Source organism: Oncorhynchus nerka, unplaced genomic scaffold (assembly GCF_034236695.1).
Source record: "Oncorhynchus nerka isolate Pitt River unplaced genomic scaffold, Oner_Uvic_2.0 unplaced_scaffold_423, whole genome shotgun sequence".
In the NCBI taxonomy this organism is placed as follows: Eukaryota; Metazoa; Chordata; class Actinopteri; order Salmoniformes; family Salmonidae; genus Oncorhynchus; species Oncorhynchus nerka.
Genome location: NW_027040490.1, coordinates 515,237 through 540,236, shown reverse-complemented (window position 1 = coordinate 540,236; position 25,000 = coordinate 515,237). Strand labels below are relative to the sequence as shown.

At 44.8% G+C, this 25,000-nt stretch overlaps 1 protein-coding gene across 1 annotated transcript in view; it reads right to left on the bottom strand.

Annotated features, from left to right (window-relative positions):
• Positions 1 to 25,000, bottom strand: part of LOC115127460 (ankyrin-2-like) — a 242,285-nt gene that overhangs the window by 185,648 nt on the left and 31,637 nt on the right. Inside the window, 1 exon segment of the mRNA XM_065017053.1 lies at positions 4,224 to 4,322. Within this exon segment, the coding sequence (XP_064873125.1) occupies positions 4,224 to 4,322 (99 nt within the window).

The window sequence follows — 25,000 nt, the reverse complement described above, 5'->3', positions numbered from 1 at the left end:
CTCTCTCTCTCTCTCTCTCTCTGTCTCTCTCTCTGTCTCTGTACCTCTCTCTGTCTCTGTCTCTCTCTCCAACTCTCTCTCTCTCTCTCTCCCTCTCTCTCTCTCTCTCTGTCTCTCTCTGTCTCTCAACACCCAGATGGAGTGGGATTCCTAGCAGTGATTTACACTTTAGAGACACTGATATCCTGCTTTCATCCTCTCTCTCCCGCCATACCTCCCTCTTCGGAGTACTAGAGAGTATAAATGGCCTCGCTCCACCGTTCTCTCTCTCTCTCTCTCTCTCCCCAACCCTGTTTCAATTCAATTCAAAGGGCTTCATTGGCATGGGAAACATATGTTTACGTTGCCAAAGCAAACGGAAAAGACAAAAAACAAAAGTGAAGTAAACAAGAGAAACATATGTAAACATTACACTCACAAAAGTTTTAAAATAATATAGAAATTTAGACATTATAGACATTTCAAATGTTATATTATTGGCTATGTACAATGTTGTAAACAGTGTGCAAGTAGTTGAAGTATGAAAGGGAAAATGAATAAACAGGTAAATACAGGCTATATTTAGAATGTTGTTTGTGTTCCACTGGTTGCCCTTTTGTCATGGCAACGGGCCAAACGTCCTGCTGCTGTGATTGGACACTGCGATATTATTGTCTAACATACAGCATATGAAAGTTTATCAACGTTCGAAATGTTTTCAAATTCCTCTCGTTCGATCCCCACCTCTCTTTCCATCCCCCTCTCTCTCTTCCTCTCTCTCTACTACCCTCTCTCTCCACCTCTCTCTCTTCCTCTCTCTCCACTCCCCTCTCTCTCTTCCTCTCTCTCCACTCCCCTCTCTCTCCACCTCTCTCTTCCTCTCTTTCCACCCCCCACTCTATCCACCTCTCTTTCCACCCCCCTCTCTATCCCCCTCTCTCTCTTCCTCTCTCTCCACCCCCCCCCTCCCTACCCTCAGTATATTCTAAAGGTCTCAGAACCTTTAGCAGCAGCGTCAACAGCTGAATTTCTGTCTTAAAAGATCTGGGACCAGGCTAATTAACTACTAACTACATACAATACTACTAAATGTTTTAAGGTCGGGGTCAATTCAAACTAAATGTTTTAACTTCTTCGAGATAGGGGGCGCTCTTTTAAGTTGAATTAAATTAATAATTCAAACTAAATGTTTTAAGGTCGGGGTCAATTCAAACTAAATGTTTTAAGGTCGGGGTCAATTCAAACTAAATGTTTTAAGGTCGGGATCAATTCAAACTAAATGTTTTAAGGTCGGGATCAATTCAAACTGAATGTTTTAAGGTCGGGGTCAATTCAAACTAAATGTTTTATGGTCGGGGTCAATTCAAACTAAATGTTTTAAGGTCGGGGTCAATTCAAACCAAATGTTTTAAGGTGGGGTCAATTCAAACCAAATGTTTTAAGGTCGGGGTCAATTCAAACTAAATGTTTTAACTTCTTCGAGATAGAGGGCGCTCTTTTAATTTGAATTAAATTAATAATTCAAACTAAATGTTTTAAGGTCGGGGTCAATTCAAACTAAATGTTTTAAGGTCGGGGTCAATTCAAACTAAATGTTTTTAACCTCTTAGGGCCAGGCCTGAATACTGCCCCTTCTGGAGGAATTCGGCACCCATATAAACCATGATAAATTTTTGTCAAAAGTTGCTAATATATGCATATAAACATTATTATCGAATAGGAAACACTCTAAAGCTTATAAAACCGTTTAAATTTTGTCTCTAGCTAAAGCAGAAGTCTCAGGGCATGCATTCTCCCAAAGTCTCTCTTGTAATGGGAAAAGTTGCCATCACTTTGACGTCATCGTATACACACTTCCCAAACAGCTATAACCATGGAAACAGTTTCTACGTCTTCAGCGTGAAGCCTGCTTTCGATGAGGCGTGTAACTGTGAGAATCGCGCGCTCACGAGACGTTCAGCGTGCCCAAACGTCCCGGTGACGCAAAAAAGTTTCACCAATGGGAGCTGGGAAATTTTCTCTCTTTCTCTCAGGACGGACTGAACAACGTGTGCTTATCTGTTCGCCCTCACGATTGCTGTAGACCTTTATAACATGCTAAGGCTTAATTATAAACATAGTTTGACAAGTTTACTCGAAATATAATGTATACTTTCGACGTTTTGGTGCGCATCCACTTGAAATTTGCATACATTTCGACCGAAAAGTGTCTAGTTTGAGAACGGAAAGACACAGACTTGAAAACTGAACGCTAACTTGGTGAGTATTAACCCTTCCACGTCTTCTGAAGCAAGAACAGCCATGGTAAGGGAATATTTACGTCTTCATTTTGGGTTTCTGTCGACTCCATGATAGAGGAGTCAGTATGCTAAATGAGAGCGCCGACTCTCTATTATAGCCTAGTAAACGCCAAATGTAACGTTAAAAATAATTGTAACATAGCAATTGCATTTAGAAGAAGTTTATCTTGCCATACATATGTAAAACATGCATATTTAGTCAAAGTTTATGATGTGTATTCCTTGTTAGCTGACGTTATCTGCCGGAGCTATTTATTTCTCCTGACATTGCAGTAGCATTTTTTGAACGATGCATAATTGTAAACAGAGATTTATGGATATATATTGCATATTATTGAAAAAGAAATGAATGTACTGTGTAACATGTTATATTACTGTCATCTGATGAAGATTTCAAAAGGTTAGTGAAATGATTTTTCTTTTAATCCTGCGTTTGTTGATTGCATATTTTTTCCTACTTGGCTAAGCTAATGAGGTATGTATGCAGTGGTGGTTGGACATAAATATGTGCTATGTTTTCGCCGTAAAACATTTTAGAAATCTGACTTGCTGGGTAGATAAATAACTTCTTTATCTTTCATTTGAGCCATTTTTCAAGCGATTCTGTGGAGGTTAAATATTTTTAGGATTATTTCTTGCGTTCCCTGCGCCACATTACAGCTCAGGGGGGGTGGGGTGAGTTCCCAAAGGGGAACTAGTAGCTCTGGTCGGGATCAATTCAAACTAAATGTTTTAAGGTCTGGATCAATTCAAACTAAATGTTTTAAGGTCTGGATCAATTCAAACTAAATGTTTTAAGGTCGGGATCAATTCAAACTAAATGTTTTAAGGTCTAGATCAATTCAAACTAAATGTTTTAAGGTCGGGGTCAATTCAAACTAAATGTTTTAAGGTCGGGATCAATTCAAACTAAATGTTTTAAGGTCGGGATCAATTCAAACTAAATGTTTTAAGGTCTGGATCAATTCAAACTAAATGTTTTAAGGTCAAACTAAATGTTTTAAGGGGGTCAATTCAAACTAAATGTTTTAAGGTCGGGGTCAATTCAAATTTACTACTGATGAAATAAAGGTTGGATTCAAGCACTGAGCAAATTTCAGGTCTGCTGAGTGCAAACTTGAACGTTGTGAAAATTCCATGTAACATCCGGTGCACTTTTACTGTGAACACTGAGGCCGTAGCTGCTTTAAGTTACAGTTTTACTGTGAACACTGAGGCTGGAGCTACTTTAAGTTACAGTTTTTACTGTGAACACTGAGGCTGTAGCTGATTTAAGTTACAGTTTTACTGTGAACACTGAGGCCGTAGCTGCTTTAAGTTACAGTTTTACTGTGAACACTGAGGCTGAAGCTGCTTTAAGTTACAGTTTTACTGTGAACACTGAGGCTGGAGCTACTTTAAGTTACAGTTTTACTGTGAACACTGAGGCTGTAGCTGCTTTAAGTTACAGTTTTACTGTGAACACTGAGGCTGTAGGTGCTTTAAGTTACAGTTTTACTGTGAACACTGAGGCTGTACCTGCTTTAAGTTACAGTTTTACTGTGAACACTGAGGCTGTACCTGCTTTAAGTTACAGTTTTACTGTGAACACTGAGGCTGTAGCTGCTTTAAGTTACAGTTTTACTGTGAACACTGAGGCCGTAGCTGCTTTAAGTTACACTTTTACTGTGAACACTGAGGCCGTAGCTGCTTTAAGTTACACTTTTACTGTGAACACTGAGGCTGTACCTGTTTTTTTTGCACCCCCCCCCCCCTCCCCCCCCAAAAATGTCATAAATAGCTTCAGGTTATTGAGAAGTCATTTGAAAATATATCTATTTTTTTCTATTATTCAATTGGAATTTGGGGTTTACTTCCTGACATGTATGATAGCGAGCTACAGTAGCTACAGCTAATTATTCAATTGGAATTTGGGGTTTACTTCCTGCCATTTACTTCCTGTACCTTAGTAGCAGAGTCGACGGCGGAGCCTCTCTCCAGTAGTTCTTCCACCAGGTCCTCATGGCCCTCCTTAGCTGCCAGGTGCAGCGCATTCAGACCATTCTGTAACAGAGAGAGAGACAGGCCTGGAGTCAGTTGATAAACATAAGAACTAAGGCATTCAAACTGTTCTATGACAAGAAACACAGGTCTTAGGTCAGTGATATAAACATAAGAACCTTGTTCCCTTTATAGTGCACTACTTTTGACCATTCTATAACAGAGAGACAGAGAGACAGGCCTGGAGTCAGTTGATAAACATAAGAACTAAGGCATTCAAACCCTTCTATAACAAGAAACACAGGTCTTAGGTCAGTGATATAAACATAAAAACGAAGGCATTCAGACCGTTCTATGACCAGAAACACAGGTCTCGGGTCAGTGATATAAACATAAAAACCTTGTTCCCTTTATAGTGCACTACTTTTGACCAGGGCCCTATAGGGTAGTAGTGCACTACTTTTGACCAGGGCCCTATAGGTTTCCATTTGGGAGGGTTAGATTATTAAACCTAATAACTACGACAGATCATTCTATAACAGAGAGAGAGACAGGCCTGGAGTCAGTTGATAAACATAAGATGGGCCCCATAGGTTTCCATTTGGTAGACAACCTGAGTCAGTTAGACGGTAACACGAGAGCCAAGATATTCAGCCCGTTCCACAACAACAAACACAGCTCACTTCTGTGTATTTTATTTATTTATATCATGAAGATATTTGACTGTGTTATTGTTTTAGTGCTTTTTGGGGGGGGGCTTGAAGACCAATCAAAAACCTTTAAAAAAGTTGAAACGGAAGTCAGGATTTCCTGACACCGGATGTCAACAGAGTCAAACTGAATCAAGAGAACGGTTGTCAAGAGAACGGTTGTCTATCCCATTCAACTAGAGGAAACAATTAGACGTCCTTCTCATCTCAGCTCGTGTGTATCGGACTGTTACCTAGCAACGGGTACTTCTTAAAAACATGTCCGACATACAACATAAACAATCCCCCCCCCAAAAAAAGATAACAGTGTAGGATTTTTAAATAAGTAGCAACACTCCAAACCCACACGGAGACAATCAGTTGTAAAACATAACAGGTGTATCAGACTGTTACCTAGCAACGGGTACTATGTCCGACATACAACATAAACATAACAGGTGTATCGGACTGTTACCTAGCAACGGGTACTATGTCCGACATACAACATAAACAAAACAGGTGTATCGGACTGTTACCTAGCAACGGGTACTATGTCCGACATACAACATAAACATAACAGGTGTATCGGACTGTTAAACAACGGGTACTATGTCCGACATACAACATAAACATAACAGGTGTATCGGACTGTTACCTAGCAACGGGTACTATGTCCGACATACAACATAAACATAACAGGTGTATCGGACTGTTACCTAGCAACGGGTACTGTACAACATAACATAACAGGTGTATCGGACTGTTACCTAGCAACGGGTACTATGTCCGACATACAACATAAACATAATACGGGTACTATGTCCGACATACAACATAAACATAACAGGTGTATCGGACTGTTACCTAGCAACGGGTACTATGTCCGACATACAACATAAACATAACAGGTGTATCGGACTGTTACCTAGCAACGGGTACTATGTCCGACATACAACATAAACATAACAGGTGTATCGGACTGTTACCTAGCAACGGGTACTATGTCCGACATACAACATAAACATAACAGGTGTATCGGACTGTTACCTAGCAACGGGTACTATGTCCGACATACAACATAAACATAACATCGGACTGTTACCTAGCAACGGGTACTATGTCCGACATACAACATAAACATAACAGGTGTATCGGACTGTTACCTAGCAACGGGTACTATGTCCGACATACAACATAAACATAACAGGTGTATCGGACTAGCAACGGGTACTATGTCCGACATACAACATAAACATAACAGGTGTATCGGACTGTTACCTAGCAACGGGTACTATGTCCGACATACAACATAAACATAACAGGTGTATCGGACTGTTACCTAGCAACGGGTACTATGTCCGACATACAACATAAACATAACAGGTGTATCGGACTGTTACCTAGCAACGGGTACTATGTCCGACATACAACATAAACATAACAGGTGAGCGACTCAGCTTAAACAGCAACGGGGGAAACATCCTCTGGTCAGCTTAGATTCAACAGCTAATATGGTCCATTAGCAACACAAGGGAGATGACTCATTTGGAGATCAGTGTTTCTTACACAATAGGCATTCAGACAGACCAATGAGACAACAAGAGGAGACACAGATCTGAGGTCAGTTACGAGCATAAGAACCAAGGCATTCGGATCAATGTTGAAAGGGAACACAGATCTGAGGTCAGTTACAAGCATAAGAACCAAGGCATTCGGATCGATGTTCAGAGGGAACACAGAGCAGGTCATGAAATCACATAGAGCGTCAATACTGGGCTCCCGAGTGGCGCAGCGGTCTAAGGCACTGCATCTCTAGTGCTAGAGGCGTCACTACAGTCCCTGGTTCGATTCCAGGATGTATCACAACCCAGCCGTGATTCGGATCAATGTTCAAAACAATTACTTAAAAGCTTCTTCTTCTTTTTTTACAATGACGGCCGGATGTGTTACAGCCTGGAATCGAACCAGGGACTGTAGTGACACCTCTTGCATAGGCTTATTATTCAGTTTTGGCTTTAAATCTCTACGTCGTCACATTTAGCCAATTCAACCTAACAGCTGTGTTGCTGCAGCTTCTTTGTTGTAATACAGCACAGATCCTGGATCAGTTGTAAACCCAACAGCGTGAGTCTTTGTCGCATTACAGCACAGATCCTGGATCAGTCGTAAACTCAACAGCGTGAGTCTTTGTCGTAATTCCGGCACAGATCCTGGATCAGTTGTAAACTCAACAGGTTTTTAACAGGGTGCCGTTTGTGATACACACAAGATGTCAACATGGCTCAGGTAGCTAGCTACATCCACTGATAACTGAAGACAAGGATAATATACGTACAGCTGTTGTAAAGGATAACACACACACACACACACACACACACATCACCTCGTCCTCGTCTTCATCCATCCTGTCATGTGTAGCCAGAGGAGCGAGAGGAATCCCAGCCCTCTCCTCCTCCTTCTCCTCCACCTGACTATCTCACTTCTAAACTCTTCTCCTCTATTCTTTATATTTTCTCTCTTCTTCTTCTGGTCTGGTAATCTCTCTTTCTTCTGTTCTGGTAATCTCTTCTTCTGTTCTGGTACTCTCTTCTTCTACTGTTCTAGTACTCTCTTCTTCTGGTCTGGTACTCTCTTCTTCTACTGTTCTGGTAATCTCTTCTTCTTCTGTTCTGGTACTCTCTTCTTCTACTGTTCTAGTACTCTCTTCTGTTCTGGTACTCTCTTCTTCTACTAATCTGGTACTCTCTTCTTCTTCTGGTCTGGTACCTTCTTCTTCTGGTCTGGTAATCTCTCCTTCTTCTGGTCTGCTACTCTCTTCTTCTTCTGGTCTGGTAATCTCTCCTTCTTCTGGTCTGCTACTCTCTTCTTCTTCTGGTCTGGTAATCTCTCCTTCTTCTGGTCTTCCAGAGGTTTGGATGTTAAAGGTCCTGTCTGCCTTCTCCTGCCCCCCCTGCGGGCTCTCTCAGTCGGGTTGAGAGAGGAGCTACTGTCCCTCCTGGCTGGTCCTGGAGCCTTCTATGCCACTGTAGTAAAGAGAGGTGTTCCCCTTATCCCTGTCTCTGTTCATCCCCCCCCCCCCCACACACACACACACACACACACGCACGTACACACACAGTGAGTCGTTCAAATGCCAAAGAGCCATGGGGTACGGGCTTTCTGCACTGTCACAGAGACTATCAAGGACACACACATTTAGGAGCTTCTGAAAATGTCACGGGAAACGTAGCGGTCTGCATTCCGGACAGGGGCCATAGAGTTTGATAGAGCACACACAGTGTGTTAGAGTCGCCTGGAAGGAGGAGGTGTGTCTCAGAAAGGAGAACACGGGGCCATAGAGTTTGATAGAGCACACACAGTGGATTAGAGTCGCCTGGAAGGAGGAGGCGTGTCTCAGAAAGGAGAACAGGGGGTCATAGAGTTTGATAGAGCACACACAGTGTGTTAGAGTCACCTGGAAGGAGGAGGTGTGTCTCAGAAAGGAGAACACGGGGCCATAGAGTTTGATAGAGCACTCACAGTGTGTTAGACTCTTCTGGAAGGAGGAGGTGTGTCTCAGAAAGGAGAACACGGGGCCATAGAGTTTGATAGAGCACTCACAGTGTGTTAGACTCTTCTGGAAGGAGGAGGTGTGTCTCAGAAAGGAGAACACGGGGCCATAGAGTTTGATAGAGCACTCACAGTGTGTTAGACTCTTCTGGAAGGAGGAGGTGTGTCTCAGAAAGGAGAACAGGGGGTCATAGAGTTTGATAGAGCACACACAGTGTGTTAGAGTCACCTGGAAGGAGGAGGTGTGTCTCAGAAAGGAGAACAGGGGTCATAGAGTTTGATAGAGCACACACAGTGTGTTAGAGTCACCTGGAAGGAGGAGGTGTGTCTCAGAAAGGAGAACAGGGGGTCATAGAGTTTGATAGAGCACACACAGTGTGTTAGAGTCGCCTGGAAGGAGGAGGTGTGTCTCAGAAAGGAGAACAGGGGGTCATAGAGTTTGATAGAGCACATACTTAGAAGGCTTCAAAGAGCAAAGATGAACCTCAGCTGATAACACTCTGTCAGGTCAACTCAGTCATAATCATGTGACACACCATGCCCTTTCATTGGCCAGCAGTTCAATATCAGGTTTCAAATACCTGGTCATTTCTGTACCAGGAAATGGAGTGCAACAAAATATATCTCAGTTTCAGGGACGGACCTGGTTGGTCCTCACTGACGTAAACCTAGATGGCAGAAATGTTGTGGACAGTCCTTGGTTCAAATACTATTTCAAATATTCCAAATAATTTGTGGCTGATTCATAGACACATATTAAGCCCTGACTTGGACTAAAAAGCATTCGCCATAGAGATTCTCTACTGAAAGTGCTTTTAAGAACAGGACCATGTGTAATCTGTGTCTGGGAAACTGGCCCCAGCATTAAGAACAGGACTAGGACTAATCTGTGTCTGGGAAACTGGCACCAGCATTAAGAACAGGACTAATCTGTGTCTGGGAAACTGGCCCCAGCATTAAGAACAGGACTAATCTGTGTCTGGGAAACTGGCCCCAGCATTAAGAACAGGACTAATCTGTGTCTGGGAAACTGGCACCAGCATTAAGAACAGGACTAATCTGTGTCTGGGAAACTGGCACCAGCATTAAGAACAGGACTCGGACTAATCTGTGTCTGGGAAACTGGCACCAGCATTAAGAACAGGACTAATCTGTGTCTGGGAAACTGGCCCCCAGCATTAAGAACAGGACTAGGACTAATCTGTGTCTGGGAAACTGGCCCCAGCATTAATAACAGGACCAGGACTAATCTGTGTCTGGGAAACTGTCCGCCAGCATTAAGAACAGGATTAATCTGTGTCTGGGAAACTGGCACCAGCATTAAGAACAGGACTAATCTGTGTCTGGGAAACTGGCACCAGCATTAAGAACAGGACTAATCTGTGTCTGGGAAACTGGCCCCCAGCATTAAGAACAGGACTCGGACTAATCTGTGTCTGGGAAACTGGCACCAGCATTAAGAACAGGACTAATCTGTGTCTGGGAAACTGGCCCCCAGCATTAAGAACAGGACTAGGACTAATCTGTGTCTGGGAAACTGGCCCCAGCATTAATAACAGGACCAGGACTAATCTGTGTCTGGGAAACTGTCCGCCAGCATTAAGAACAGGATTAATCTGTGTCTGGGAAACTGGCCCCCAGCATTAAGAACAGGACTAATCTGTGTCTGGGAAACTGGCCCCCAGCATTAAGAACAGGACTAGGACTAATCTGTGTCTGGGAAACTGGGCCCAGCATTAAGAACAGGACTAATCTGTGTCTGGGAAACTGGCCCCCAGCATTAAGAACAGGACTAATCTGTGTCTGGGAAACTGTCCCCCAGCATTAAGAACAGGACTAATCTGTGTCTGGGAAACTGGCCCCAGCATTAAGAACAGGACTAATCTGTGTCTGGGAAACTTCCCCCCCAGCATTAAGAACAGGACTAATCTGTGTCTGGGAAACTGGCCCCCAGCATTAAGAACAGGACTAATCTGTGTCTGGGAAACTGGCCCCAGCATTAAGAACAGGACCATGTGTAATCTGTGTCTGGGAAACTGCCCGCCAGCATTAATAACAGGACCATGTGTAATCTGTGTCTGGGAAACTGTCCCCAGCATTAAGAACAGGACTAGAATCACAATGACACCCTATGGAACCAATATAACCACAATAACACCCTATGGAACCAATATAACCACAATAACACCCTATAGAACCAACAGAACCACTATAACTCCCTATTGAACCAATAGAACCACCACAATAACACCCCATGGAACCAATATAACCACAATAACACCCTATGGAACCAATAGAACCACTATAACACCCTATGGAACCAATAGAACCACAATAACACCCTATGGAACCAATAGAACCACTTTAACACCCTATGGAACCAATATAACCACAATGACACCATATGGAACCAATAGAACCACTATAACACCCTATGGAACCAATAGAACCACTATAACACCCTATGGAACCAATAGAATCACAATAACACCCTATGGAACCAATAGAAGCACAATAACACCCTATGGAACAAATATAACCACTATAACACCCTATGGAACCAATAGAACCACAATAACACCCTATGGAACCAATAGAACAACAATAACACCCTATGGAACCAATAGCACCACAATAACACCCTATGGAACCAATAGCACCACAATAACACCCTATGGAACCAATAGCACCACAATAACACCCTATGGAACCAATAGCACCACAATAACACCCTATGCCAGTAGTTGTATAAACCAATGGAATCCCCTGCCCTATGGAACCAATAGAACCACTATAACACCCTATGGAACCAATAGAACCACTATAACACCCTATGGAACCAATAGAACCACTATAACACCCTATGGAACCAATAGAACCACTATAACATCCTATGGAACCAATAGAACCACTATAACACCATATGGAACCAATAGAACCACTATAACATCCTATGGAACCAATAGAACCACTATAACACCCTATGGAACCAATAGAACCACTATAACATCCTATGGAACCAATAGAACCACTATAACACCCTATGGAACCAATAGAACCACTATAACACCCTATGGAACCAATAGAACCACAATAACACCCCTATGGAAACAATAGAACCACTATAACACCATATGGAACCAATAGAACCACTATAACACTCTATGGAACCAATAGAACCACTATAACACCCTATGGAACCAATAGAATCACAATAACACCCTATGGAACCAATAGAAGCACAATAACACCCTATGGAACAAATATAACCACTATAACACCCTATGGAACCAATAGAACCACAATAACACCCTATGGAACCAATAGAACAACAATAACACCCTATGGAACCAATAGCACCACAATAACACCCTATGGAACCAATAGCACCACAATAACACCCTATGGAACCAATAGCACCACAATAACACCCTATGGAACCAATAGCACCACAATAACACCCTATGCCAGTAGTTGTATAAACCAATGGAATCCCCTGCCCTATGGAACCAATAGAACCACTATAACACCCTATGGAACCAATAGAACCACTATAACACCCTATGGAACCAATAGAACCACTATAACACCCTATGGAACCAATAGAACCACTATAACATCCTATGGAACCAATAGAACCACTATAACACCATACGGAACCAATAGAACCACTATAACATCCTATGGAACCAATAGAACCACTATAACACCCTATGGAACCAATAGAACCACTATAACATCCTATTGAACCAATAGAACCACTATAACACCCTATGGAACCAATAGAACCACTATAACACCCTATGGAACCAATAGAACCACAATAACACCCCTATGGAAACAATAGAACCACTATAACACCATATGGAACCAATAGAACCACTATAACACTCTATGGAACCAATAGAACCACTATAACACCCTATGCCAGTAGTTGTATAAACCAATGGAATGGGGGTCCCCTGCCCTATGGAACCAATAGTACCACTATAAAACTCTATGGAACCAATAGAACCACTATAACACCCTATGGAACCAATATAACCACTATAACACCCTATGCCAGTAGTTGTATAAACCAATGGAATTGGGGTCCCCTGCCCTATGGAACCAATAGAACCACTATAACACCCTATGGAACCAATAGAACCACAATAACACCATATGGAACCAATATAACCACTATAACACCCTATGGAACCAATAGAACCACTATAACACCCTATGGATCCAATAGAACCACTATAACACCATATGGAACCAATAGAACCACTATAACACCCTATCGAACCAATAGAACCACTATAACACCCTATGGAACCAATAGAACCACTATAACACCCTATGGAACCAATAGAATCACAATAACACCCTATGGAACCAATATAACCACAATAACACCCTATAGAACCAATAGAACCACTATAACTCCCTATTGAACCAATAGAACCACTATAACTCCCTATTGAACCAACAGAACCACCACAATAACAACCTATGGAACCAATATAACCACAATAACACCATATGGAACCAATAGAACCACTATAACACCCTATGGAACCAATATAACCACTATAACACCCTATGGAACCAATAGAACCACTATAACTCCCTATTGAACCAACAGAACCACCACAATAACAACCTATGGAACCAATATAACCACAATAACACCCTATGGAACCAATAGAACCACTATAACACCCTATGGAACCAATATAACCACAATAACACCCTATGGAACCAATAGAACCACTTTAACACCCTATGGAACCAATATAACCACAATGACACCATATGGAACAAATAGAACCACTATAACACCCTATGGAACCAATAGAACCACTATAACACCCTATGGAACCAATAGAATGACAATAACACCCTATGGAACCAATAGAAGCACAATAACACCCTATGGAACAAATATAACCACTATAACACCCTATGGAACTAATAGAATCACAATAACATCCTATGGAACCAATATAACCACTATAACACCCTATGGAACCAATATAATCACAATAACACCCTATGGAACCAATAGAAGCACAATAACACCCTATGGAACAAATATAACCACTATAACACCCTATGGAACCAATAGAACCACAATAACACCCTATGGAACCAATAGAACCACTATAACACTCTATGGAACCAATAGAACCACAATAACACCCTATGGAACCAATAGAACAACAATAACACCCTATGGAACCAATAGCACCACAATAACACCCTATGGAACCAATAGCACCACAATAACACCCTATGGAACCAATAGCACCACAATAACACCCTATGGAACCAATAGCACCACAATAACACCCTATGCCAGTAGTTGTATAAACCAATGGAATCCCCTGCCCTATGGAACCAATAGAACCACTATAACACCCTATGGAACCAATATAACCACTATAACACCCTATGGAACCAATAGAACCACTATAACACCCTATGGAACCAATAGAACCACTATAACTCCCTATTGAACCAACAGAACCACCACAATAACAACCTATGGAACCAATATAACCACAATAACACCCTATGGAACCAATAGAACCACTATAACACCCTATGGAACCAATATAACCACAATAACACCCTATGGAACCAATAGAACCACTTTAACACCCTATGGAACCAATATAACCACAATGACACCATATGGAACAAATAGAACCACTATAACACCCTATGGAACCAATAGAACCACTATAACACCCTATGGAACCAATAGAATCACAATAACACCCTATGGAACCAATAGAAGCACAATAACACCCTATGGAACAAATATAACCACTATAACACCCTATGGAACCAATAGAACCACAATAACACCCTATGGAACCAATAGAACCACTATAACACCCTATGGAACCAATATAACCACTATAACATCCTATGGAACCAATAGAACCACTATAACATCCTATGGAACTAATAGAATCACAATAACATCCTATGGAACCAATATAACCACTATAACACCCTATGGAACCAATAGAACCACTATAACATCCTATGGAACCAATAGAACCACTATAACATCCTATGGAACCAATAGAACCACTATAACACTCTATGGACCCAATAGAACCACTATAACACCCTATGCCAGTAGTTGTATAAACCAATGGAATTGGGGTCCCCTGCCCTATGGAACCAATAGAACCCCTATAACACCCTATGGAACCAATAGAACCACTATAACACCATATGGAACCAATATAACCACTATAACACCCTATGGAACCAATAGAACCACTATAACACCATATGGAACCAATAGAACCACTATAACACCCTATGGAACCAATAGAACCACTATAACACCCTATGGAACCAATATAACCACTATAACACCCTATGGAACCAATAGAACCACTATAACACCCTATGGAACCAATGGAACCACTATAACATCCTATGGAACCAATAGAACCACTATAACATCCTATGGAACTAATAGAATCACAATAACATCCTATGGAACCAATATAACCACTATAACACCCTATGGAACCAATAGAACCACTATAACATCCTATGGAACCAATAGAACCACTATAACATCCTATGGAACCAATAGAACCACTATAACACTCTATGGACCCAATAGAACCACTATAACACCCTATGCCAGTAGTTGTATAAACCAATGGAATTGGGGTCCCCTGCCCTATGGAACCAATAGAACCCCTATAACACCCTATGGAACCAATAGAACCACTATAACACCATATGGAACCAATAGAACCACTATAACACCCTATGGAACCAATAGAACCACTATAACACCATATGGAACCAATATAACCACTATAACACCCTATGGAACCAATATAACCACTATAACACCCTATGGAACCAATATAACCACTATAACACCCTATGGAACCAATATAACCACTATAACACCATATGGAACCAATATAACCACTATAACACCCTATGGAACCAATATAACCACTATAACACCCTATGGAACCAATAGAACCACTATAACACCCTATGCCAGTAGTTGTATAAACCAATGGAATGGGGGTCCCCTGCCCTATGGAACCAATAGAATCAGGTATTTTATGTTTGTGGGATGTTTTACAGCTTTCCATGATAGACCTACTCTGGTCACTCTCTAACACACAGACCTCTCTAACACACACAGACCTCTCTAACACACAGACCTCTCTAACACACAGACCTCTCTAACACACAGAGGCCTCTCTGATACACACAGCGACCTCTCTAACACACAGACCTTTCTAACACACAGAGGCCTCTCTGATACACACAGCGACCTCTCTAACACACAGACCTCTCTAACACACATAGATCTCTCTGATACACACAGCGACCTCTCTAACACACAGAGACCTCTCTAACACACACAGACCTCTCTAACACACACAGAGACCTCTCTAACACACATAGATCTCTCTAACACACAGAGACCTCTCTAACACACAGAGACCTCTCTAACACACAGCGACCTCTCTAACACACATAGATCTCTCTGATACACACAGCGACCTCTCTAACACACAGAGTCCTCTCTAACACACAGAGTCCTCTCTAACAGACAGAATCCTCTCTAACACACACAGAGTCCTCTCTAACAGACAGAATCCTCTCTAACACACAGATACCTCTCTAACACACAGATACCTCTCTAACACACAGAGACCTCTCTAACACACACAGAGACCTCTCTAACACACAGAGACCTCTCTAACGCACAGAGACCTCTAACACACACAGAGAACTCTAACACACACAGAGACCTCTAACACACACAGAGACCTCTCTAACACACACAGAGACCTCTCTAACACACAGAGACCTCTCTAACACACAGAGACCTCTCTAACACACAGAGACCTCTCTAACACACAGAGACCTCTCTAACACACACAGAGACCTCTCTAACATACACAGAGACCTCTCTAACATACACAGAGACCTCTCTAACACACACAGAGACCTCTCTAACACACACAGAGACCTCTCTAACACACACAGAGACCTCTCTAACACACAGAGACCTCTCTAACACACAGAGACCTCTCTAACACACAGAGACCTCTCTAACACACAGAGACCTCTCTAACATACACAGAGACCTCTCTAACATACACAGAGACCTCTCTAACACACACAGAGACCTCTCTAACACACACACAGACCTCTCTAACACACACAGAGACCTCTCTAACACACACAGAGACCTCTCTAACACACAGAGACCTCTAACACACACAGAGACCTCTCTAACACACACAGATACCTCTCTAACACACAGAGACCTCTAACACACAGATAACTCTAACACACACAGAGAACTCTAACACACACAGATACCTCTCTAACACACACACACACAGGGCACACACACCAGACTTAATCCTCTGTCCGGGTGAACTGTGAGAGAGGGACAAACAGATCCCTGTATCCATCTCACCACCTGGCTTATTCATTTAGCTAATGTACTAGCCTACAACACACACACACACACACACACACACACACACACACACACTCACAGACAGACAGACAGACACACACACACACACACACAGGTGATCGCTGATCCTTTGACCGAGCAGATCACATGGCAGCACGATATGTCCACATACTACCATCAGGCAGAGAGATTATGGTAACAACCCTTCTTGGTACCAGAAAAACCATTTTTTCAAAGCAAAGATGGGTTCTACCTGGAACCAAAAAGGGGTTCTCCTATGGGGACAGCAGAACCCTTTAGGGGTGTTAAGAGTGTACCACACACACACGCACACACACGTGCACACACACAGACACACATCAACTGTAGGGTACAGTTGGTCCTGTAATGAATAACAATGTAGTTTGGGGCCTCCCGGGTGGCGCAGTGGTCTAGAGCACAGTGCTAGCTGTGCCACCAGAGACTCTGGGTTTGAGCCCAGGCTCTGTCGCAGCCGGCCGCGACCGGGAGGTCCATGGGGCGACGCACAATTGGCCTAGCGTCGTCCGGGTTAGGGAGGGGTTGGCCGGTAGGGATATCCTTGTCTCACCGCGCACCAGCGACTCCTGTGGCGGGCCGGGCGCAGTGCGCGCTAACCAAGGTCGCCAGGTGTACGGTGTTTCCTCCGACACATTGGTGCGGCCGGCTTCCGGGTTGGATGAGCGCTGCGTCAAGAAGCAGTGAGGCTTGGTGGTTGGGTTGTGTATCGGAGGACGCGTTTCTCTCTGCCGAGTCCGGACGGGTGTTGTAGCGTTGAGACAAGACTGGAACCTCAAATTAGATACCATGAAACTAGTAGTAGAAGGAGTAAACTGGGGAGTAGAAGGAGTAAACTGGGTAGAAGGAGTAAACTGGGGAGTAGAAGGAGTAAACTGGGGAGTAGAAGGAGTAAACTGGGGAGCAGAAGGAGTAAACTGGGGAGTATACTGTAAGACAGGAAGAGAGGAGGAGAGGAAGAGGGGAAGAGAGGAAGAGAGGAAGAGAGGAAGAGGGGAAGAGAGGAAGAGAGGAAGAGGGGAAGAGAGGAAGAGGGGAAGAGGGGAAGAGAGGAAGAGGGGAAGAGGGGAAGAGGGGAAGAGGGGAAGAGAGGAAGAGGGGAAGAGAGGAAGAGGGAAGAGGGGAAGAGGGGAAGAGAGGAAGAGGGGAAGAGGGAAGAGAGGAAGAGGGGAAGAGAGGAAGAGGGGAAGAGAGGAAGAGGGGAAGAGAGGAAGAGAGGAAGAGGAGAAGAGAGGAAGAGGGGAAGAGAGGAAGAGAGGAAGAGGGAAGAGAGGAAGAGGGGAAGAGAGGAAGAGGGGAAGAGGGGAAGAGAGGAAGAGAGGAAGAGGGAAGAGGGGAAGAGAGGAAGAGAGGAACAGGGAAGAGAGGAAGAGAGGAAGAGGGGAAGAGAGGAAGAGGGGAAGAGAGGAAGAGGGGAAGAGAGGAAGAGAGGAAGAGGGAAAGAGAGGAAGAGGGGAAGAGAGGAAGAGGGGAAGAGGGGAAGAGGGGAAGAGAGGAAGAGAGGAAGAGGGGAAGAGAGGAAGAGGGGAAGAGAGGAAGAGAGGAAGAGGGACAAATAAAAGACTGTAAGAGAGGAAGAGAGGAAGAGGGACAAATAAAAGACAGTAAGAGAGGAAGAAGGGAAGAGGGACAAATAAAAGACTGGAAGAGAGGAAGAGGGGAAGAGGGACAAATAAAAGACTGTAAGAGAGGAAGAGAGGAAGAGGGACAAATAAAAGACTGGAAGAGAGGAAGAGGGGAAGAGGGACAAATAAAAGACTGGAAGAGAGGAAGAGGGGAAGAGGGACAAATAAAAGACTGTAAGAGAGGAAGAGAGGAAGAGGGACAAATAAAGACTGTAAGAGGGGAAGAGAGGAAGAGGGACAAATAAAAGACTGTAAGAGAGGAAGAGGGACAAATAAAAGACTGTAAGAGAGGAAGAGAGGAAGAGGGACAAATAATAGACTGTAAGAGAGGAAGAGGGGAAGAGGGACAAATAAAAGACTGTAAGAGAGGAAGAGGGACAAATAAAATACTGGAAGAGAGGAAGAGGGACAAATAAAAGACTGGAAGAGAGGAAGAGGGGAAGAGGGACAAATAAAAGACTGTAAGAGAGGAAGAGGGACAAATAAAATACTGGAAGAGAGGAAGAGGGACAAATAAAAGACTGTAAGAGAGGAAGAGGGGAAGAGGGACAAATAAAAGACTGTAAGAGAGGAAGAGGGACAAATAAAAGACTATAAGAGAGGAAGAGAGGAAGAGGGACAAATAAAAGACAGTAAGAGAGGAAGAGGGACAAATAAAAGACAGTAAGAGAGGAAGAGGGACAAATAAAAGACAGTAAGAGAGGAAGAGGGGAAGAGAGGAAGAGGGACAAATAAAAGACTGTAAGAGAGGAAGAGGGGAAGAGAGGAAGAGGGACAAATAAAAGACAGTAAGAGAGGAAGAGAGGAAGAGAGGAAGAGGGACAAATAAAAGACTGTAAGAGAGGAAGAGGGACAAATAAAAGACTGTAAGAGGGTAAGAGGGACAAATAAAAGACAGTAAGAGAGGAAGAGGGACAAATAAAAGACTGTAAGAGAGGAAGAGGGACAAATAAAAGACGCCAAGAGGGGAATAGGGGCAAATAAAAATATGTGGATTAAAGAGCAATATTACTCTCCCAGGATTACCAAGAGGGAGGATTACGACAGAGAGGAGAGTTGGGCCTTTTATTAAAAGGATAGAGGTTGAAGGGGGACATACACACACAGAGACAGGGGAACACACACACACACACACACACACACTCACACACACAGAGACAGGGGAACACACACACACACTCACACACACAGAGACAGGGGAAAACACACACACACACACACAGAGACAGGGGAAAACACACACACACACACAGAGACAGGGGAACACACACACACACTCACACACACAGAGACAGGGGAAAACACACACACACACACAGAGACAGGGGAACACACACACACACACACACACACACACAGAGACAGGGGAAAACACACACACACACACACAGAGACAGGGGAAAACACACACACACACACACAGACAGGGGAACACACACACACATAGAGACAGGGGAACACACACACACACACACAGAGAGACAGGGGAACACACACACACACACACAGAGACAGGGGAAACACACACACACACACACACACACACACAGAGAGACAGGGAAAACACACACACACACACAGAGACAGGGGAACACACACACACACACACAGAGACAGGGGACACACACACACACACACACAGAGAGACAGGGAAAACACACACACACACACAGAGACAGGGAACACACACACACACACACACACACACACAGACAGGGAAAACACACACAAACACACACACACACACACACAGAGACAGGGGAATACACACACACACACACACAGAGGGACACACAGACACACACAAACACACACACACACAGAGACAGGGCCACACACACACACAGAGACAGGGGAACACACACACACACAGAGACAGGGGACACACACACACACACACAGAGACAGGGAACACACACACACACACAGAGACAGGGGAACACACACACACACAGAGACAGGGGACACACACACACACACAGAGACAGGGGAAACACACACACACACACACAGAGACAGGGGAAAACACACACACACACACAGAGACAGGGGAAAACACACACACACACAGAGACAGGGGAACACACACACACACACACAGAGACAGGGGAACACACACACACACAGAGAGACAGGGAACAACACACACACACACACACACAGAGACAGGGACACACACACACACAGAGACAGGGGAACACACACACACACACACACAGAGACAGGGACACACACACACACACACACACACACACAGAGACAGGGAAAACACACACACACACACAGAGACAGGGGACACACACACACACACACAGAGACAGGGAAACACACACACACACACACACACAGAGACAGGGAACACACACACACACACACACACACAGAGACAGGGAACACACACACACACACAGAGACAGGGAACACACACACACACACACTCACACACACAGAGACAGGGAAACACACACACACACAGAGACAGGGGAACACACACACACACACACAGAGACAGGGGAAAAACACACACACACACACAGACAGGGGAACACATACACACACAGAGACAGGGGAAAAACACACACACACACACAGACAGGGGACACACACACACAGAGACAGGGGAACACACACACACACACAGACAGGGGAACACACACACACACACAGAGACAGGGGAACACACACACACACAGAGACAGGGGAACACACACACACACACACACACACAGACAGGGGAACACACACACACACACAGAGACAGGGGAACACACACACACACAGAGACAGGGGAACACACACACACACACAGAGACAGGGGACACACACACACACACACACACACAGACAGGGGAACACACACACACACACACAGACAGGGGAACACACACACACACACACAGAGACAGGGGAACACACACACACACACACACACACACACAGAGACAGGGGAACACACACACACACACACAGACAGGGAACACACACACACACACACACAGACAGGGGAACACACACACACACACAGAGACAGGGGAACACACACACACACACACACACACACACACACACAGAGACAGGGGACACACACACACACACACACACACAGAGACACACAAAAACACACACACACACAGAGACAGGGGACACACACACACACACACACACACACACAGACAGGGGACACACACACACACACAGAGACAGGGGAACACACACACACACACAGAGACAGGGGAACACACACACACACAGAGACAGGGGAACACACACACACACAGACACACACACACACACACACACACACAGAGACAGGGAAAACACACACACACAGAGACAGGGGACACACACACACACACACAGACACACACACACACACACAGACAGGGGAAAACACACACACACACACACACAGAGACAGGGAACACACACACACACACACAGAGACAGGGGAACACACACACACACACACAGAGACAGGGGAACACACACACACAGACACACACACACACACACACACACACACACAGAGAGACAGGGAAAACACACACACACACACAGAGACAGGGAACACACACACACACACACACACACAGACAGGGGAAAACACACACACACACACACACACACACAGAGACAGGGGAACACACACACACACACACAGAGACAGGGGAACACACACACACACACACACACAGAGAGACAGGGGAAAACACACACACACACAGAGACAGGGAGCACACACACACACACAGAGACAGGGGAACACACACACACACACACACACAGAGACAGGGGAACACACACACACACACACACACAGAGACAGGGGAACACACACACACACACAGAGACAGGGGAACACACACACACACACACAGAGACAGGGGAACACACACACACACACACACACAGAGACAGGGGAACACACACACACACACACACACACAGAGACAGGGAAAAACACACACACACACACACACACAGAGACAGGGGAACACACACACACACACAGAGACAGGGGAACACACACACACACACACACACACACACACACACACACACACACAGAGACAGGGGAACACACACACACACACACTCACAGAGACAGGGAAAAAAACAACACACACACACACACACACACACACAGAGACAGGGGAAAACACACAACACACACACACACACAGAGACAGGGGAAACACACACACACACACAGAGACAGGGAACACACACACAAAACACACACACACACACAGAGACAGGGGAACACACACACACACACAGAGACAGGGGAAAAACACACACACACACACAGACAGGGGAAAACACACACACACACACACAGAGACAGGGGAACACACACACACACACACACAGAGACAGGGGAACACACACACACACACACACACACAGAGACAGGGGAACACACACACACACACACACACACACACAGAGACAGGGGAAAACACACACACACACAGGCTCAAGGGCACACAGAGACACACAAAGCCTGTCATTGCCTGAATAGGGATAAGAATGAGATGAATCACTGACCATTAGACAAAACCGTTAGTTTGGATAAAATATCATTAATCACTATGGAGATTACATCATGATCATTAATCACTATGGAGATTACATAATGATCATTAATCACTATGGAGATTACATCATGATTTTTAATCACTATGGAGATTACATCATGATCATTCATCACATTCTAGTTAGTTATGGAGGTCTGGGGGTCAGTCTGGTTAGTACTAGAGGGCAAGTCTGGTTAGTACTGGAGGGTCAGTCTGGTTAGTACTGAAGGTCTGGAGGGTCAGGCTGGTTAGTACTGGGGGTCAGTCTGGTTAGTACTGGAGGGTCAGTCTGGTTAGTACTGGAGGGTCAGTCTGGTTAGTACTGGAGGTCTGGAGAGACAGTCTGGTTAGTACTGGAGGGTCAGTCCGGTTAGTACTGGAGGGTCAGTCTGGTTAGTACTGGAGGGTCAGTCTGGTTAGTACTGGAGGTCTGGAGGGTCAGTCTGGTTAGTACTGGAGGTCAGTCTGGTTAGTACTGGAGGGTCAGTCCGGTTAGTACTGGAGGTCTGGAGGGTCAGTCTGGTTAGTACTAGAGGGTCAGTCTGGTTAGTACTGGAGGGTCAGTCTGGTTAGTACTGGAGGTCTGGAGGGTCAGTCTGGTTAGTACTGGGGGTCAGTCTGGTTAGTACTGGAGGGTCAGTCTGGTTAGTACTGGAGGGTCAGTCTGGTTAGTACTGGAGGTCTGGAGAGTCAGTCTGGTTAGTACTGGAGGGTCAGTCCGGTTAGTACTGGAGGGTCAGTCTGGTTAGTACTGGAGGGTCAGTCTGGTTAGTACTGGAGGTCTGGAGGGTCAGTCTGGTTAGTACTGGAGGTCTAGAGGGTCAGTCTGGTTAGTACTGGAGGGTCAGTCTGGTTAGTACTAGAGGTCTGGAGGGTCAGTCTGGTTAGTACTGGAGGTCTGGAGGGTCAATTTGGTTAGTACTGGAGGGTCAATCTGGTTAGTACTGGAGGGTCTGGAGGGTCAGTCTGGTTAGTACTGGAGGTCTGGAGGGTCAGTCTGGTTAGTACTGGAGGTCTGGAGGGTCAGTCTGGTTAGTACTGGAGGTCTGGAGGGCCAGTCTGGTTAGTACTGGAGGGTCAGTCTGGTTAGTACTAGAGGTCTGGAGGGCCAGTCTGGTTAGTACTGGAGGTCTGGAGGGCCAGTCTGGTTAGTACTGGAGGGTCAGTCTGGTTAGTACTAGAGGTCTGGAGGGCCAGTCTGGTTAGTACTGGAGGGTCAGTCTGGTTAGTACTGGAGGGCCAGTCTGGTTAGTACTAGAGGTCTGGAGGGCCAGTCTGGTTAGTACTGGAGGTCTGGAGGGCCAGTCTGTATTAGTACTGGAGGGTCAGTCTGGTTAGTACTGGAGGGTCAGTCTGGTTAGTACTAGAGGTCTGGAGGGTCAGTCTGGTTAGTACTGGAGGTCTGGAGGGTCAATTTGGTTAGTACTGGAGGGTCAATCTGGTTAGTACTGGAGGGTCTGGAGGGTCAGTCTGGTTAGTACTGGAGGTCTGGAGGGTCAGTCTGGTTAGTACTGGAGGTCTGGAGGGTCAGTCTGGTTAGTACTGGAGGTCTGGAGGGCCAGTCTGGTTAGTACTGGAGGGTCAGTCTGGTTAGTACTAGAGGTCTGGAGGGCCAGTCTGGTTAGTACTGGAGGTCTGGAGGGCCAGTCTGGTTAGTACTGGAGGGTCAGTCTGGTTAGTACTAGAGGTCTGGAGGGCCAGTCTGGTTAGTACTGGAGGGTCAGTCTGGTTAGTACTGGAGGGCCAGTCTGGTTAGTACTAGAGGTCTGGAGGGCCAGTC